Source organism: Pteronotus mesoamericanus, unplaced genomic scaffold (genome assembly GCF_021234165.1).
Source record: "Pteronotus mesoamericanus isolate MK-2021 breed Mesoamerican mustached bat unplaced genomic scaffold, CSHL_Meso_final contig_657, whole genome shotgun sequence".
NCBI classification, from domain to species: Eukaryota; Metazoa; Chordata; class Mammalia; order Chiroptera; family Mormoopidae; genus Pteronotus; species Pteronotus mesoamericanus.
Window position 1 is genome coordinate 17878004 of NW_026555229.1, and position 18742 is coordinate 17896745.

General features: G+C 41.5%; 1 protein-coding gene across 3 annotated transcripts in view; it reads right to left on the reverse strand.

Moving 5' to 3' along the window:
- The window catches only part of CACUL1 (CDK2 associated cullin domain 1), a 52008-nt gene extending 35591 nt beyond the window's left edge, over positions 1-16417 (reverse strand). For all 3 annotated transcript variants that reach the window (XR_008529790.1, XR_008529791.1, XM_054581587.1), the window contains exons 1-3: positions 15771-16417; positions 2993-3119; positions 2021-2123 (exon numbers count right to left, since the gene is read on the reverse strand). Coding sequence is in view for 1 of the 3 variants with exons in the window: in XM_054581587.1 (XP_054437562.1) it covers positions 2021-2123; positions 2993-3119; positions 15771-16128 (588 nt within the window). In the remaining 2 variants the exon portion in view is untranslated. The remainder of the gene's footprint in view (positions 1-2020; positions 2124-2992; positions 3120-15770) is intronic.
- Between the last annotated feature and the right edge of the window lie 2325 nt (positions 16418-18742).

Below are 18742 nucleotides of genomic sequence, written 5' to 3' on the forward strand. Positions count from 1 at the left end.
AAATTTAAACAGGCTTTGTCTACAAGAGACTCACTTCAGGTCAAAAGGTACATACAGACTGACAGTAAAGGGATGGAAAAAGGTATTTCATAAAATGGAAACAAATAAAAGGGTAACACTACTTACAGACAAAACAGATCTGAAAAACAAATGAATTAGCAGAACAGAGATTCATCAATACAGAGAACATTCTGACAACTGCCAGACTGGAGGGGGTTGGGGGGATGGGTGAAAAAAGTGAGGGAGTTAGGAAGCACGAATTGGTAGTTACAGACGAGTCATGGTGATGTGAAGTCCAGCATAGGGAATACAGTCAATAATTTTTTAATAATTTTGCATGGTGTCAGATGGGTACTAGATTTATCAGGGTGGTCACTTTGTAAGTTATATAATGTCTAATCACTGCGGTAAGTTGGTCAGAAGGGTGTGGGTTATTGTTAAGCTAATCACTGAGGTGTACACCCGAAACTAACATAATATTGTATGTCAACTGTTATTTAAAAATATAAAATTATTTAAAGTAAAAAAAACAAAAAGAATTAGTAAGTTAATCATTCAAAGATATAGTGCACAGCCCTGGCTGATGTGGCTCAGTGGAGAGAGTGCTGGCCTGTGAACCAAAAGGTCACTGGTTCAATTCCCAGTCAGGGCTCATGCCTGGGTTGCAGGCCAGGTTGCCAGTAGGTGGCATGCAAGAGGCAACCAATAGATGTATCTCTCGCACACTGAGGTCTCTCTCCTTCTCTTTCTCCCTTCCTTCCCCTCTCTTTAAAAATAAATAAATAAATAAAATATTTTTAAAAAGACCTGGCTGGTGTGGCTCAGTGGATTTAGCACCAGCCTGTGGACCAAAAGGCTGCCAGTTCAATTCCCAGTCAGGGTACATGCTTGGGTTGCAGGCCAGGTCCCCGGCTGCGGGCATGAGAGAGGGAACCAACTGCTGTTTCACGTATCATGTTTCTCTCCCCTTTTCCTTCCTTTCCCCTCTCTCTCTAAAAATAAATAAATAAAATCTTCTTTTAAAAAAAGCTATAATGCACAGATCTTGGATTCCGTCTACAATTTATGCACAATGCCTAGGCACCAAATATAGTTAAATGAATAAAGACTGTATTTACTGGCAAAAAGATGAAGAAAACGTTTTATACTAACAACAGGAACAGTATGTATTTGGCTATGATAAACACGCTCTGGATGTAATTTTTTAAAAAAGCTACTTAGAGCAACAACAGCTTGAGGTAAGTAAGACTAAGATGCCTCAGGTGAGGGAGGAACAACGTCCAAGCCCAAAACACTCCCCAGCACTTGCTAGAAACTGTGGCTATTCAGGACTGCCGGAGCACTTCCCAACTGTGGCGTAGACCCCGGTAATCTATTGCTGAGTGACGTTTCTATTCATCACGTTACTTCTGCACCAGAACTAAAACGTGATCTGACCCTGGCATAAAAATAGTACCTGAGCGTCACGCACTGGAAACTTTACTGAGGCAGAGAGGGGTGCTGTGGGGATCAAGAGTCCAAGTGTTTCTTTAACTGAATAGTTTCTCTAACTTGCACCAGATTTGACAGCCAGGATGATGTTCACCTGCCTCCGGGTTTATCAACAAAATGCTGACTTCAGTTGTTTACTTTAGCAACTTTTAGAAGCTGGTAGGTAAACTACTCTTCCAAGGTAATTTTTCAAAAGTCCCGGAAAAAAAATTAACATATACATGCTTCTATTATAAATGCCACTAAATACTAAATGTAACAGAAAACGAATAAGGTTTTAAATAAAAGAAATATTCACACGGTAATAAAGTCAAGTCTGAAGTATAATTAATCTAAAAATTTCCACAATTTATGTCAAAATTTTAAAATAATCTATTACAAAGATTAGCTGATTTGGTCACTATCCATCTAGAAAATATTTATAAATTTATATACTCAAATTAACAAGCTCCCAAAAATATATTATACGGGCTAATTCCAACCAGTCAGAAAATCCCAAGGAAGCAAAAAGTAACAATCAGTTCTTTACCTGCAGCTCCTTTGAGACTCTCTCTAAGTGATTAGTTATCTTTTTAATCAGATCACTATACATCTGTTCCGAGTGCTGCTGGCATACACATTTATACACACAACTGTGGGAGGAACAACACAGGAAAACCAAGTTAACGATGAAGCACTTAATTCAGCATGAAGTTAAAGTATGTTCTGGATATACAGCCACTGGTCAAGTAATCAATTAAGGCCTAAAAATAGTGACCAATCACGACTTTTAAATAAAAATTTACCCTGCCCCAACCAGTGTTCAGATGCAAGAAGCATCACCACCAGCAACAAATAATCTTTCTGAGCACTCTATTGTATATTTTATCAGTACTGAAGAATCCGAGAGTCTGATTATGGACACTACTAAAAACCACCCTCTCATTTTAATGAATGTCAAAATAAGGAAGAGAGAGTGATAATGGGGAAAGTTTCTAACTCACAAAAACATGTGCAATGTATGCTCTTTGTGCATCTTGTGTGGAACAACTCAGTTGTCACTTCCTCCTCCTGTGACTGAGCTGATTTCATACCCCACCCCAAGTTCCTCACTAATTTGCTGCTTCTACTTACCAGGAGGTGGGAGACAAAAAAAAACAAAAACGGAGAGTTAGAATTGTGTGTCAATAAACATCAAGAGATTAACCTAGGGTCTCCCTGTGAAACTAAAAACACCTATTTTTGCTGGTCTCTGTCGTTCCTGCATTATATATCGCAGAGGTGGAAGGCTGAAGTGGAAGAAGTCTAGTCAAGTGGGGTTAACTCTATCTTGATTTGAAAACCAATTATGAAGCAAAAAAGTACAAATCAAACTTCCAATCCACAAGTGTGTAACATATAAATAACTTACAGAGCCTCATCTTATGTGTTACATATTATATGCATACATGCTGTCATAATTCAAATTGCCATGAACCTCAATACACCCTCTCAAACCCAGGCAAATGATATCCTGACTTACCTGTATATCTGTTCATAGGATATGGGGATATAGTCACCAGGACTCTGGGTTAAAAGCTGATCTATGGCACCATCCAATTTTGGCCAGTATGTGCTCTTATAATCTTCAATAGTTATAACATTCATTACTAAAAGTAAAAAGTAAAATAAATATTACTATTATCACATGTAAACAAAAACTATAGCAATTTTGCACCTTCAGTCAAATTCCTCTTTGATTTCGCATTGATACTCTATCACCTAAATACGACTCAATTGCTAACCCATTTCCAACTTAAAAAAAAACCCTGGTCAGGGGTTTTAGACAGCCATTAATTATGATTTTAAAAGGAATTACTATGAATATGTCCAGCTTTAAAAATTAAAACAAAACAGGCAAGTACCATTGGTTTCCCTTCCTGGTTCCTGCAAGCTTCCGCTATCCATGGAACTTCTCAAATATGCCCTGACCTTCAAGTACACACTGAGAACGATGTAAAAAGACGGCCTAACTGTGAACCACAATAAGGTTCTGGAACACCCCTAGGAAAACCTACCTAACCATATGACTATGAAAATTAAAGCCCAAAGATTATAGCAACAAAAGTGGTTGGCAGAGACCTGCAGAGACTTCTCGTACCACCATTGACCCCTAGTCATTACTTCGGATCTGTCTGCGGCGCTTGCTGTATTACACTTTTGTATTGACTTGTTTACTGGCTCCCTTACCTTTCCTCTTTCTCAAGTCTCCACTCCCGAGTAGGTGCTTCCTAGACTCTCCCCTTTGTGTTTAAAAGTACTTGCACTTAAAAAAAAAAAGGAACCTATCAAAAATGGGAAAGCATTGTCATTTGCCATTAAAGAGAAGGCAACACAGAAATAAATTTACACTGTTATTAAATTCTAGGTAGATGCTACTGCCTCTTAAAGGTTCTGAGCCCGAAGCCTGCTATCCCTACAGAAAATGGAGACTGGCAGATACTGAGAAGTGTTACATATTACCTTGAAAATACTAGCTTTCTGCTTTCAGAGGTTTCAAAGAAAACAAAAAATAAAAAAACCTAAAAAAAAAAAAAATCACTTTCCCACTATGTGATTCTAGGTTATTGAAGCACCTAATCAGTGTACCACCTAAACCACGTCCTAATACCTGCTCTACACTAAAAGTTGAGACTTAAAGAAAGTTAAATGACATGCTCAAAGAAAACTTCAGGTCCCAAAAAGGCAAGAATTAACATACCAATCCCATGGGCTCCTTCCTCAACAGCTCAGCCCCACAAACCACACCTCTGAAAGCAGGTGGGGGACACTCCTACTCCTCAACCACAGGCTTCCCACTCAGCAAACTGCCAAGTCAAAGATACAGAGGAGGAGAAGACCCTGAAACGTAAAAGCCTGCAATTGTAAGTACAGCGTGACGTCCCAGACAGAACAATGACTGTGCGCGCCTCTCAGGTGTCTTTCCCATGGCGCTTTTTTTAATGCTCTGGTTTTCACATCAAAGGCTATTAAAGTTCTTCTCTTCCAAATCCCTTCTCCTCACCAAAAAAGCTACCTTCACTTAGGATTGACTGCTTAAGAACACTATCATGGCATTATGAAATTAATGATTAAGCCAAATTTAGCAGGCTAAGTTTTGTCTTAAACATAATGGCTTTTCAGATTAAACATAATTAACTACAACTAGATAATCTGACAGAATGGAGTAAGAGGGAAAAAAAGTTCTGGCTTTTCTACTTAACTCTGGCTAGCCAATGTGATATAAGTGAAGCATTACGATGCCTTGCTGCCACAGTGTGCCCATCTATCAGTAACACTATAGTGTATCTGTGTGGTATAAAACATCACCACCCGGTAGAATGTTCTGCTTCCTCAAACACAAGAGGATGACTGAAATCTTTCAAGTAATGGATAGAGAGAAGCAGAAGACCAAGAACAAAGCCAACAGAAGGGTATTTTTAAAAGCCTGCCTTTGGGAATATAGAAAAGGAATAGTCAGAGTGGACAAGGAGGATCAGAATCAGAACAAGGTAGTATAGTGTAATAAATAAATGAGATTTTAATCTTTAAAAAAAAGAGAAAATCCAGTTACTTATTTCTCTCAAAAGTAAAATAACTTGATACTGACAAAAGAGACAGTAATACTTACTTGCTTCTAAGAGAACTGCCCAGTTTTTAAAAAGAAAGAAAAAGTAAAAGCCAAATATTTGTTCAAATACTTTAACTTTCCTTTTCCTTATTAGGAGACAAATTAAATAAATAAATAAATGAACCCTGCCCCACTTGCTCAGGTATACTTTGATTCGCCATTAGAAGACAGTAGCTGGTGTTGAGTCCTCATGAAGCCTCTGCTTCTCAAGCAGGCTAAAACCTTTTAAAAAGTTGCATACTTTAGGTGTCTTTTTTACTGCTTAGAAATCGACGCATCTCTCAATTTGAGAAAATGTAACAGAACAGTAGAAACTTCACCACTACTATCTTAAAAAACTGAAATTTAGCTGCAGTGGCCTACCAGCAAAGGTGCAACTTACATTCTTTAGAATAGTGACTGCACAACCATTACAATCACAATGTCAGACTTGAGCCTGTGAACAGTTTCTAAGACTAACATGTTATGATAGTACATATATGAAAAGGTCAACAGCTATCAAGACATCCATTATGGTTCCAACCCCGACTCATCCAAAATTTCATAATGTTCAAATAGAAAGTATTTGCTCCATAGAGATCATGCAGGTGTAAGCCACGGTAACTGCAGGTCTGGCCTTGGTTCAAAATTCCGTGATTCCCTGCACAATTTAAAGCACGTCAATCTTCCACAGCACGAAGACCAGGAAAGTTCGGAGCAGCAGCACAAGGGAGTGCGCAGAGGTGGGAACACCATCAGGCCGGCTAGTCTCGGGGCCCGCCGCCTCTGGGAGAGGCTCAGGACTTCCAGGCAGGGCCCAGAGAGTGGCGCAGAGGCAGGGGCGGGTGGGGTGGGAGGTGAAGACTGGCTGGGACACTAAACAGTAAAAAAGAGAAGGGTTATTCTGCACAAAGGCTAAGAGATAAAAGCTTCAGACTCTAAGTGGGTGTAGGTTGGGGGGGGAGGGAGGGAGGGAGGGGGTGGAAAGCACAGGGCTGGTGTATTTTAAGTAAAAAGTCCACAGTCAGTATCAGAAATGCTCAAACATCTACCCCTGCTCTTCTCTTTAATTCTAGAATGCCGTCAGCCAGGAAAAATGCACTTTTCTTCCTGCTCCACCTGCCCACTCCCATCATTCTCCCTTCCATTGGAAGATCCTTCCCTAGTGAAACTGAGTAGTCCCAAAGAAAAGACATTCACACATTAATATTTGGCACTTCCTCTACAATATATAGCAGCTCTGCATCCAATTAGCCTGAAGAGAAGCCCACACTTCCACTTGGAAAGGCCCCTGGCAAACACAGAAACTAGCAAATTAGACTTTTTCACTTTTAAATATGAAAAGAGAGCTAAAAATCACCAAGATTTGCAAAGTCCCAGACAAGAGATCAAAACAAACAAATATTGATATGACAAAAACAAAGATAATTAAGAGAATAAAAAGTTGCAATTACTATCCTCAAAGAGGTATAATAAAAAATTAAAACCCCTGCCACGTAAAACACTCCAAGTGCTCTTAAATTTAAAACTAACCAGTCACTGTCAAAAATCCAACAGAAAAAAGAAGATATCAAAAAACCCTCCCAGAAGAGAGCAAAGACAAGTTAACAGGCTTAGAAAATCAAAAGAGAAATTCAACATTTGACTAACAATAATTCCAGAGAAAAGGGAAAATAGAGAAAATGTAAAAGGAGAAAAATATTGACATATATAAAAAATCCCAGAAATGTTGAAGGGAAAAAAAGTCACATATAAAAGAACAAAAACTAAAATGGCACCTGAATTCTCCATTCTTATACTGCATACTTAAAGTCAATAAAGCAACACTTTAAAAATTCCAATGAAGAAAAATTTTCAGTTAAGAATTCTATACCCAAACTGTCAATCAAGTGTGAAAGCGGTGTTTTTATATATGCAAACCATTGTCCACACACACATTTTCTCAAGAGGCTCCTAGGAGATATGTTCTGAACACAACTCTCTCTCTCTCTCTCTCTCTTTCTCTCCCCGCCTCCCACCCCCCACTCCCTCCCTCCACCAATAAAACGGAAGACATCAAGTAACTGTTTGGGAAGTCCCTGAATGGCAACTGTGCAGGACCCTAAGGAATGAGTGGAAACAGGAAGACTAGCAGCTTCACAGGCAACAAAAGGAAAATACCAATTAACTGGGCATTGTAAAAACCTCAGTGACAGGTATATGGTGAACCTGATGAGGCTGCTGCAAACTTTCTAAGTTTAACAAAAATTATGCAAGTATAAACAAGACAAAGTTCTTTCTGTGTGAAAGAAAATGCAATCTGAGTATACTCCTGGCCCTTGAGTGAATATTTACATAGTCATAATGTAAATACAGTTTATTGATGGAACCAAAATTGTGGTATTAAGAGAACTGAGGAGATGAGGTGTGTAGAGTTATAAGAGAACTAAATTCTTACCTTAATGGGAAGTTAACAGGCAAAATAAAAGTGATAAATTAAGTAATAACAATATTAACACACTGAAATATGTGGATAAATATCAAAAGACACAGCTCAATGCATTGGAAGTATTGACTCTGGGTAACAGTCTAGGAATGGGAAGGGGCAGGGGAGGGAACCACTGATTTACATCACATCTTTTCACAATCTAGGTTTCTAAATTACAAATCTGTATTTTAGTAAAAGTAAAGTTTTATTTTAAGACCAAAGAGTTTGCTGAATCTTAAATCCTCAGATATGAAATATAAGTCTAGTGAAATCCAAACCAGCAATCTGCAGTCTTCATCTTCCCTCCTAGATCCCCATATTTTGTAGACTCTGGTCCTCAAATAGTCCAAAATCTGAAACTACCTCTCTGCCAATGGTGCACTTGCTAAGGCCCTCATCTCTCATCTAGACTGTAACAATTAGAGCCCCGTGACCAGGCTTCAGGCCCCAGGCTCCCTACGCTGTCCTCTAGACTAGTTCACTGACACACATTTCACCCAGGGGACTCCCTTAACGCCCTTCAGTGGCTCCTACAGAAGAAAATCCTGCCTCTACCATGGAGGGAGTGCATGTCCCTCACTCTCTAGAACTTTCTATCTACCTGGATTAACTGTGCCACTCCCTATGTCCGTGCCTCACACCCTGCGCTGCAATGACAATTTCAACTCTTGGGTCTCAGGCACAGCCTGCCTCCGCAAGGAGTCTCCTTGAGTCGTCCTCAGTTCTCCTGACGAACGTCAACTGTCTGTGAAAAGGTTCTCTGTTTCCTCTACACAACAATGTATGCACAAAACTTGACCACTTAATCCTAATTGTCTGTCCATCCCCTCCCACACTGCTAAACTGTCTCATTCATCACCAGAGGCTAAACTATTACCTGGACATACAGAATAAGTATTTGCTGAATAAAATGCCATTCAGGTGTCGAGTCAACATACCTGCAACTGCAAATTACAGATCTCCGCAACTCCGTCTACAGAGCTTAATAGCCAAATGTTCACCAAAGAAGGAGAATGAAGGCCAGCTTGCCTGCCAAGACATACTACAATAATTTCTGCCCTGGCTGGGTGGCTCAGTTGGTTGGAGCGTCATCCTGCACAGCAAAAGGCTGTGGGTTCGATTCCTGTTTAGGGCACATACTTAGGTTACAGGTTCAATCCCTGGTCAGGGCGCATGTGGGAGACAACCAATCAATCTTTCTCTCTCTCCCCCTCTCCTACCCTTCTCTCTCTCAAAAATCAATACACATATCCTCAGGTGAGGATTAAAAAAAAAAAAAGCTAGAAAGCTGGTTTTGTTTGGTCATCCAATCTGGTTGGAGTTCAAGGTAATAACAACATTGCCATCATTAGGTGACATAATACTAACAGTACACAGCATGTAGCAGCAAAGAGTAGTTTAAATTATCCCCTGTAGCTACCTGAAATCAAGTTCTTCTGGAAGAAAAAAAGTCTGGTGGACTGCTTAGGCAGTTACGATGGAAATGAGAAATACAAGGACTGTGGAATGAGCTGTCTGATTCTGACAACAGATGAAAGCTTTAAGAAAATTGTTAGTTTAATGACCAAAAGGCATTCATGACTGCCATAAAATAATCTCTCCATTCGTACAGGCACAGGGTTGAAAAAGCCAACAGCACATATAAAAGGGAAAGGAAAAAAAAACCAAAAACAACAAAAAAAAACCCACCCCAAGGTGAGATACAAACTATTCGGCCTCTAGAAAGGCTAAAATTAAAAAAGATGGACAATACCCAGATGTGAGGCCTAGGCAATGCAAGTATCAATAAGATGAGGAGCAACTGGAGCTCCCATACACTGTTCGCAGGAATGTACATGGTTCAACCACTGTGGAAAAGTTTAGCAGTTCCTCTAAAGTTAAACATATAGTTAAAATATGACCAAGCAATTTCACTTGTACGAGTTCACATGAAAACCTATGTCCGCACAAAACCTTCTACATAACTGTTCATAGCAGCTTTATTAATAATAACCCAAAGTGGAGACAACCCAAGTGATTATCAAAGGATAAATACATGAACAACTTGTGGTATATCCCCCCAAACATAGTAATCATCCACAAAAATAACCGATACATGCAAGAACAAGAACAAATCTCAAGATCAGAGTGAAGGACAGAAGCCAAGCGTGAAATAATACAGACCGCAAGAGCCCGTCTGCATGAAAACCTAGCGATGGCCATCAGTGGACACCTGTGGCTAGCGGCAGGGGCAACGACCACAAAGCAGCGTAGGAAGTGTTTTAGTGATGGCAATGCTCCATCTCTTGACTGCTGCAGTGGGTCCTGTTGGAGAGTCTGTCCTCCTTGGGCTTCTCACAGTCCTACATGTCCTGTTCAGTGCGCCAAGACAGCAAGGCCCAGACCAACTGCTCTTGAACCTGGGCCCCTCTACAGCTGGTAACCTTAAAGGATGAGGTAATGTTTTCTCCTGGACAAAGCGCAGGCTTGCTTACTGCTTTCTATCAAAGCAACGGGTCCCCGAGTTCAACATTCTTCAGCTGTAACACAAATCCATTGAGGGAGCACCCACCTTGGCCATACTGTCACCCTGGTGGACTTGGGAAGAAGGGGAACCAAAGCAAATATGCTGATTTCTCATGCTATTTGCTATGCCATGAATAATATATTTCATTCTCTGGCCCAAGAGTCTCCCAGCTTCTGCCAGCACCCAGGAGTCACAGTAACAGGACCAAAACTCTTTTAGTAGCTTGCTCAAATCCCAGATCAAACAGTTACACAGGTCAAAATTCATCCAACCACATGCCTAAAATAAGTACACTTTATTGAGTAAAAATGAAGGAGAGAGAAGAGAAAAGGTGGAGGAGAAGGAAGAAAATGGACAAGGAGGGAGAGGAGGAGTGGGGGAAGGAGAATGAGGAAGAAAGACAGGGAGAAAGTCAGGACACCAGAAATTTCTTAGTAGAGCAATGAATCCAGACTTACGATGGCAAGTGAGTGTTACCATATCCAACCCACTCTCACACACACACTCTTAAACTGTCCTAAAAAGGAACTGAAAAATATACTGGTGAAGGATACACTAATACCCTTGAAAAACACTGTGTGGCTGTCCTTTGTAGTTCTCGGTGAAAGGTGGGCAGTGCTGCAAGGAAAGGGGGCTCCCTGATTTCAATGGGATAATGAGACTCCCAGAGTGATAAAGGATCAGTAGAAACACTTAATCCTCAGATAGAAAACGGGCGCAATTGTGGTGGCAGGCAGCAGGACCAGGCTGGCTATCAGAATGGCTTCGATCTCTGGAGGTGGCAAGCCTTGGTGTCCTTAGGAAAAAGAGGGACACTGCACACTACGGAACTATTCGATGTGTATTAACAGGTAGAGAAAAGAAAAAAAAACCTCTAGGTATATCTAACAGGGGCCCGACTTAAGCAAGCACAATGTAGAGTTAGGGCACCTCACTTAAAACCCAGACTGAGCCTGTTTGCGGAGGGTCCCTGGGGTAAAGGAGAGGATGGGCTGCGGGCAGGCCCTGCAAAACCGCATCGAGGGCACAGCTGAGGTTCCTCCGAGCCGCCAATGGACGAGGCGGCTATTTATCAAGGAGACAGCACATTTGGGAAACAGGTTCACTCAGGCTTTCCAGGAGTTACTCAACGCTGGCTCTGACAGTAGGAACCCTTAGGGACCAGCATGTCACCGTGGTCAACCAGTCAGATCAGCTAGGGACATCACACGAGAAATGGGGCTTTGGCCTCAATCCATCTCATCGCGGGCCGGAGTTCCACGGACCCCGACCTGTAACTTCTGAGTTCCGGAAAGCACAGTGAATGGCGCCCTGAAATACACAGCGAGCGCCGGCAGTGTAGGAAGGGCCCAGTAAATGCCCTGGGTGTGCCCCTTCCTACCAAAGTATTAAACCCAAACGACACGCCTGTGGAAACCGCAGAGGAACTACCTTTCGAAGACTTGTGAGACACAGGGACAGGGACTGTTATGACACTCTGATTCCGCTCGCCAATTTGGCCAGTGCAGAGAAGACAGGTCTCGAAGAATGTAGCTTATAGCAAATCCAATCAAGTGGTGACTACAATTGCAGATGCTGTTCCAGATACGGTCTCTTTACAGGTACAAATCAACACAGTATCTAGCACCTAAAATGCATCCATCAAGCTAAAAAAAAAAATTTTTTTTTTCCAAAATACTCAAAACAGACCACCAGAAGCTGTTTGCATCGAACAGTCCAGAAATACACTGTCGGCGTCATAGCTCACGGCTGCACCAGCGCCCCAGCAACCCTTCCCGGCCTAGTCCACAGGGACTTTGGCCACCTCGATGCCCTGCGGGCCCACTACACTGGTAGTCCCACTGGCAAGTCCTCTATCCCCACATTCCCACCTACTCTTGGTACTTACTATGCAGCTTTCTCACTTTTTGCCAACCTATTAGGTGAAAGAAGACATTGCATTACTGTTTTAATGTGCATGCCTAATTATTTAAAAATGTCAAACATCTCTATGCTTGTTACGATTCCTTATTCTGTAATCTTCTTCTTAACATCCTTTGCCTATTTTTCCACAGGGGTCAACCCCTCCTTTTATGAATCCCTGTGTATTAGGCACTGCTAATATGTTCTCTGCTTTCATCTGTCTTTTGCTGGATGAAAATCCTTCATTTTTTTAATTTTAAGATTTTATTTAGACAGGGGAAGGAAGGAAGGAAAAGGAGGAGGGAAACATCGATGTGCATATGCCACAACTGGGGACCTGGCCATGCGACCCCAGCCTGTGCCTTGCCTGGGAATCAAATCCGTGACATTCCGGTTCACAGGCCAGCGCTCAATCCACTGAGCCACACCAGCCAGGGCGAAAAATCCTTATGTTTTTATATTATCAAAATCACTACTTTTTCACTTTTATAAGTTTGTGAAGGTTTAAGAAGTCCTGTCCTTAGGTAAAGACCTTCTCCAGCACCGTCTTCTATTAATTTTACAGCTTTCCTTTAACATTCAGATCTTTAATTTACACAGAGTCCATCCTGTTAATGGTGTTAGGTTTATTTGTTTTCTGTACAGTGAGCCCCTTTCCCTAAAACATGACTCCCTTCCACAGTGATTTATGATGCCACCTACAAGTTCTGACTATATACAGGTCTCTTCTCTCTAATTTGTTCCCCAAGTCTATTTTTTTGTTCTTGCACTTAACGCTCATTTTTATTGCTACAGTCTTGAAACATTTTAACTTCTGATGTAAGTTCTGATAAGGCAAGCCCAGTCAAAGCAAATCTTTAAGACTGGTTTTAGTGATTTACAAGCTTTATCCTGTTTGCCATATAAATTTTAGATTTAGGTGACTGTCAGACAAACCAACTAGAATTTTGACAGCACTTTAATTTATCAAGTAAAATGGAGAAAACTGACATTCTTATAAGTAATCTTATCCCAAGGACATGAAGAGGACCTAAATAAATGGAAGGTGATTTATTTAGGTCCTCTTCTATCTCCTAATTAAAGTTTTAAAGTTTTATGTATTCTTGGGTTAATTCCTAGAGACTTTAGTTTTGCTGCTGTTACTTTATACAATATTTACCTCTGATTATCTTTACCAGTTGATTATTGCTAGTACAGTAAATGCTATTAACTTTTGTAGGTTGATCTTTAATCCAAAAACCCTGCTAAACTCTCACTAGTCCTAATAGTTTTTCTTTTGATTCTAATGGTTCTTCTAAAGTAAGTAATATTATCTGAAAATAATGAGTTTGTTTCCCTTCTCCTGATGCTTATTTTTTCCCCTTTATAGTGTTAGCCAGGACCTTTCTTACCATGTTAAACAGTAATAGTCATGGGGACATCCTTCTTTTATTATTGATCTTAAAGTGAATGTACCTAAAGTTTCTCCATTAAGTATTACTATTTGATGTAGGTTTTTAGTAATAACCTTTATATAGTTATCTTGTATTTTGAGCTGGCTCTTATTAATTTTATGATATCAAGATAATCATGATTTTTCTCCTTTAGCCTAATAATGAGATAAATTACATTAATAGAGAAATAAATGTTAAACCATGTTTACATTCCTGAAAGAAACACTACAGGTCATAATCCTTTTAACACGTTGTTGAATATGATAAGCTAGCATATTGTGTAAGATTTTCATATCTTTGCTAATAAGAGAAACATCTATAATTTCACTAATCTCATAAAATGACCTTGGCATCTCTCTCTTATTTTTTTCCTATTTCCCAAAACAACTTGTAAAAAGGAATTAAGTGTTATCTTAAAAGTTCAATGCAACTACTGGTGTGGCTCAGTTGGTTGGGGATCAGTCCCACAAAGCGAAGGGTCACCAGGTTCGGTTCCTAGTCAGGGCACATGCCTGGGTCGCAGGGTGGTCCCCCAGTTGGGGAGAGGACGAGAGGCAACCAATGAACACTTCTCTTCCACAACGTTTCTCTTCCTCTCTCCCTCTCTTCCCCTCTCTAAAAATAAATAATAAAATCTTAAAAAATAAAAAGAAATAAAAGTTCAATGTAACACGCTTAAAAATTATCTGGGTCTAGTGTGTTTTAAAGGGAAGGTCTTTACCATTTCAATTCATTAAATATTCATTAAGCAATTCAAGCTATCTTTTTCTTCTGATACCAACTACCAACTTTCACTGTTTATAGTTTTCTAAGAATTTATACATTTCATCGAGGCTTTCAAATTTATTAACCTATAAAAATTCATAAAATTATTTTTTAAATCTCATGTTCATGGTTATTTTCAATTTTTCATTTATTTTATTTGCATCGTTTTTCCTATCTTATTAGACATAGGTCTGGTCTAGCTTATTTATCTCCAAAGAACAATCTTTTGGTTTGGCAAATCTTCTGTTCCTTAATTTCACTAATTTCTGCTTTTTTTATGTTGTTATTTGAACTCTTCCAATGAACTCTGTTTAAGCACTACAGCAAGCTTCCTTCAGCATTCAGGTAAGTCACCCTGCCTCTCTGTCCAAGGTCTGGTTTCATCACACAGACTTCAACACAGAAAGTATACAATATAAATATTATTCCTATGTATGCATGAGGAAAAAATCAAATACAAATTTTACCAACCATACCCACATATGAACGTCTTTGATTAAAAGTATCTTGGAGGCAAGTAAGTAAGGTTATGTGCTGTTTTCACACACACACACACGAAGAGTAAGGCTGTGATTTTATATCTGAAACAAGGCAAACATTTTACTGCAATGCTAATTGGTCAATTACTGGTACAGTTTGGTAGAATTAGTTAACTAGAAATGAAATCTCCAGTTGCTTTTCATGCCATCCAAAACTTAGTTATTAACAGGAGAGAAAAACTTGCCTGCGACAGTCAATTTCCCTCTTCCTCCCCAAGAGAACCCACTGAAAGCAAAAGCAGATTTCTTTTCCTAGCTATGGAAGCATCCATCCTGGTTGGGGGCAGTTTCGGATTACAAAACAAATTTTGGTCTTCAATTTTTCTGCTTGCAATCGAGCATTAAGGCAAATCACTAAAATAAAGTCTAACACACCAAGAGAATTTTGGATTTGGAAACATGCTTAATGGCTTATTCGTATCAGTGTCGGCTTCTTTGAAAATAATTTTACAGGTTACTATCTTCAAAACGGATGTCACAGCTCCCACTGCATTGGTTTATCCAACAAACAACTCAGATACTTTCCTATTAGGATGAGAAGGTGGTCCCTGGAGAAGAGAGAGAACGAGTGTAGATATAGGTCAACTTTCTGATTCCTGACGTGTTTAACGTAGACTAGCTAAAAGCACAAGAAGGGAAGCTGCCAGATTTCTCTCTCTCGCTACAAAAAAAAAGACTGAAGGCCCCTCTCTATGGAAACTCAAGCCGCCTTATTTTCCTCTCACGTTTGAGGGTGAAACTTTAAGGGGGAGGTAGGGAGAAGAAAAGAGCGTCCTAATGTTGAGTGACAGCCAGCTGTGATAAGGATCGCGTCTGCAGAACTTGGGGCTGTGTGCTCACCGGGTGCTCCTCTAGGCCAGGTAACACAAGAAGACAGGGCCGCTCTGGCGCTGGCCGCAGACACCACACGGGGGGAGGGAGGCGGGGAGGGGAGAGGAGAGGAGGGAAGGGAAGACCTGGGCCTGGAACAAAGGAAGCGGGGCTGCTCCGAAAGGGGTGGATACGGCGTCCGGGTGGGGGAGGAGGAAAGCCAAGGCTGCTGGGGAAAGGCTGGACTCACAGAACTTGGAGGTGGAGGTGTTGATGTTGATGGTGGAGCTAGGGGTGGGGGCGGGGACCGCCTTGGCCACGGCGGCCGCCGCGTCGCAGCTCTTCAACATCATGATCACCCCATTGGACTCCGGCGGTGGCGGCGGTCCCAACGGGAGCCCTTCCTTGGGGCCTTTCCTGTCCACTGAGACCGCTGGCACCGCCAGCAGCTGCCCCCGCGGAGGCTCCCGGACAGGGGCTGGGATCGACGAAGGGGGTGGCGGGGGCTGCCGGAAGCCGTCCACAGCGGTCTCCCAGTTGTTGTGGTTCTGGTCATCCATCATCGCCTCGTAGCTGCCCCCCTCCTCCTCTTCCATGCTTTCCTCCATCCTGCTGGCCCCCAGCACTCGCCCGCCTCGCAGGCACCTGCCGCCCGTCTCAACCCCGGGCCGGGGGGCACCGCAGCCTCCTCGAGGTCACATCGCCGGGGGCCGGAAGGGCGCGGCGGGGAGGACAGCGGTGCGCCTGGCCTCGTACTCTCCGCCGGGCTGACTCCAGGAGACAGGGCTGACGGCGGTGGGCACTCCCGGGCTCTCGTCTGGGAGAGGCAACCGTAAAGCGGCAACGCCCCTCACGACATTTTACAGCTACTTCCAACAGGCAGTTGGAAAGGGCAGCTGGGGGAGCGGCCAAGAAAGCACGTGGTGCGAGGAACAAGTTGCGAGAGAGCAAAGCAAAAAGGGGCGGGAGCTGTGAGTCACCCCTACGCAATAGGCCCGCGGTTCGCCCCGCCTCGGCTGGCCCGGCGTAGAGAACCTAGGGGCCACGGGACCGAGTGAAGCTTAGTCGGCTCCGCCTGCGCCCTGGCCTCACGTAATAAGGGAGCAGGGCTGCGCACGCGCGTTCGCAGCGTCGTTGCCTGGACGAACCGGAATCTGGCCCGCTCCTAAAGCCGAAGACGAACTCCGGCCGACGGTCTGGTGGCACAGGCCATTCTATCGGGGGTGTTTTTCCTTTTGCTCATCCGATTGACCGGGGCTTCGCATCGCAGAGGCCTCGCAGCCCATCCTTGGCTTGAGGGCGGAGCTAGGGAGAAACGGCAACCCCCGAGTACCGCGTTGAAAACGTGTGGGCCCGCCTTTTTTGGGACTGCTCGCGGGCCTTCGCCCACACCCGACACCCCAACGCTCAAAACTGAGTGTAAAAACTGAAACTTAGCAGGGTAACTAATAATAATAATTCTTGTGATATATTCATGGATTTTTTTTTTTAAATTCCTACCTCCTCCTCCATACACTTAGGCCAGAAATTTTAAACTTTAAATACCGAGCTTCGTGCACCATTTCACAAATCTCACTACAAGTTTGAGATTGTGTAAGAGTTTTGAGGGGCAAAGAAGAAAGGTTACATAACTATTATAATTTTCATTCCTCTTCATTCTCGAAGCACAGCAATAACAGTAATACCGAAATCTATGTTATAATTGCTTATTGTGAAACTTGTTCTAGCTACTGGTGCTAAGAAGGAGTGTCTACAAAAACCTTTATTACATTCAAGGTAACAGGTAATGAATCTTTATTTCCAAAAATATATAATTAGTGTGAAGAATCACTTCAGCCTCTAGGAAATTGATGTACTTCAGTGTCCACACTTTTTTCAGCTTCTTTACATACATTTTCCCAATATATTCTGCACTATGCCTAATGGAACGTGTTTGCCAATAACTTAGAATGAGTTAATTTCAGACAATGCACCCTTTTATTAATTAAAGACATATTTTTTGAATCAGCACATGTTTTTAATTCTCTGGGAGTGTTTTGTTTTGGGAATACAAAATAAGGAGAAAAGAGACAATTGAGTGAAATGCTGAGGGGCAAAATGTGCAATTCTCTGCCCAGCAACAACAACGAAAAAGGATAAATGGAGGAAGAATTACCGTATTTGGCCATGTATAATGCGCACTTTTTTGCCTAAATTTTTTAGGGAAAAATAAGGATGCATATTATACATGGGTAGTGCTAATTCCATATCTATATAAATGCTTTAATTCTTTTACTTATGCTTATGTGTTAAAAGTGTAACTCTAGAAAGCAGTAATGATAACCACATGCAAAATAATACCCTGGAATACGATAATCAGTTTTGTTTCTAAGAATAAATAAATAATTGAATTAAAAAATTAAAACGAAAGATTTTTTTCCTGAAAGTTGGGCCCAAAATGTGGGTGTACGTTCTACATAGCAAAATACGGTAGTCTTTTTTTCAGACTAACAGCTGAGTTGGTCATTAATAGACTTCATAGGTAGGGTGGATGGGTGTGTGTGACTGGAAGTAAAGAGAAATTTTAAATAATAAAAGATTCAATACATAAGGAGGATGAAAGTCGTAAATGTGTCTCTATAACATTGGCACAAACACATAAAGCAAAAATTGGCAATACAAGGAAAAGAGAGAAATCTACCATCAGAGCAGATGATTTTAACACATTTCTCTAACAGATTTCAATGGGTTAATAGTACCCACCCACCATGAGATATGTTCATATCCTAACCCCTGGAACCTGTGAATGCTACTCTAAAACAGGGTCTTTGCAGATGCACTTAAAGATCTTGAGACAATTATTCTGGACTATCCAGGTGGATCATAAATCCAATGACAAGAAAGGCAGAGAGAGATCAGAGACAGAAGAGGAGAGAAAGAAGAGGTGGTGGCAATGTGACCACAGAGGAGAGACGAGTGGTGTAGCCACACACCCACCCAAATGATGACAGCCACTAAAAGCTGCAAAAAACAAAGAATGGGTTCTTCCCTAGAAACTAGTGAGAATGAAAGCCTCCTGATACCTTGACTTCAGACTTATAGCTTCCAGAATTTTCAAAGAATAAATTTCTGTCGCTCAAAGATACCCTTTTGTGGTAATGTGTTACAGCACCCACAGAAAACTAATGCTTAAATCAAGGAGACCAAAAAGTCTTTAAAGGACTGAGAAGATTTGAACAATAA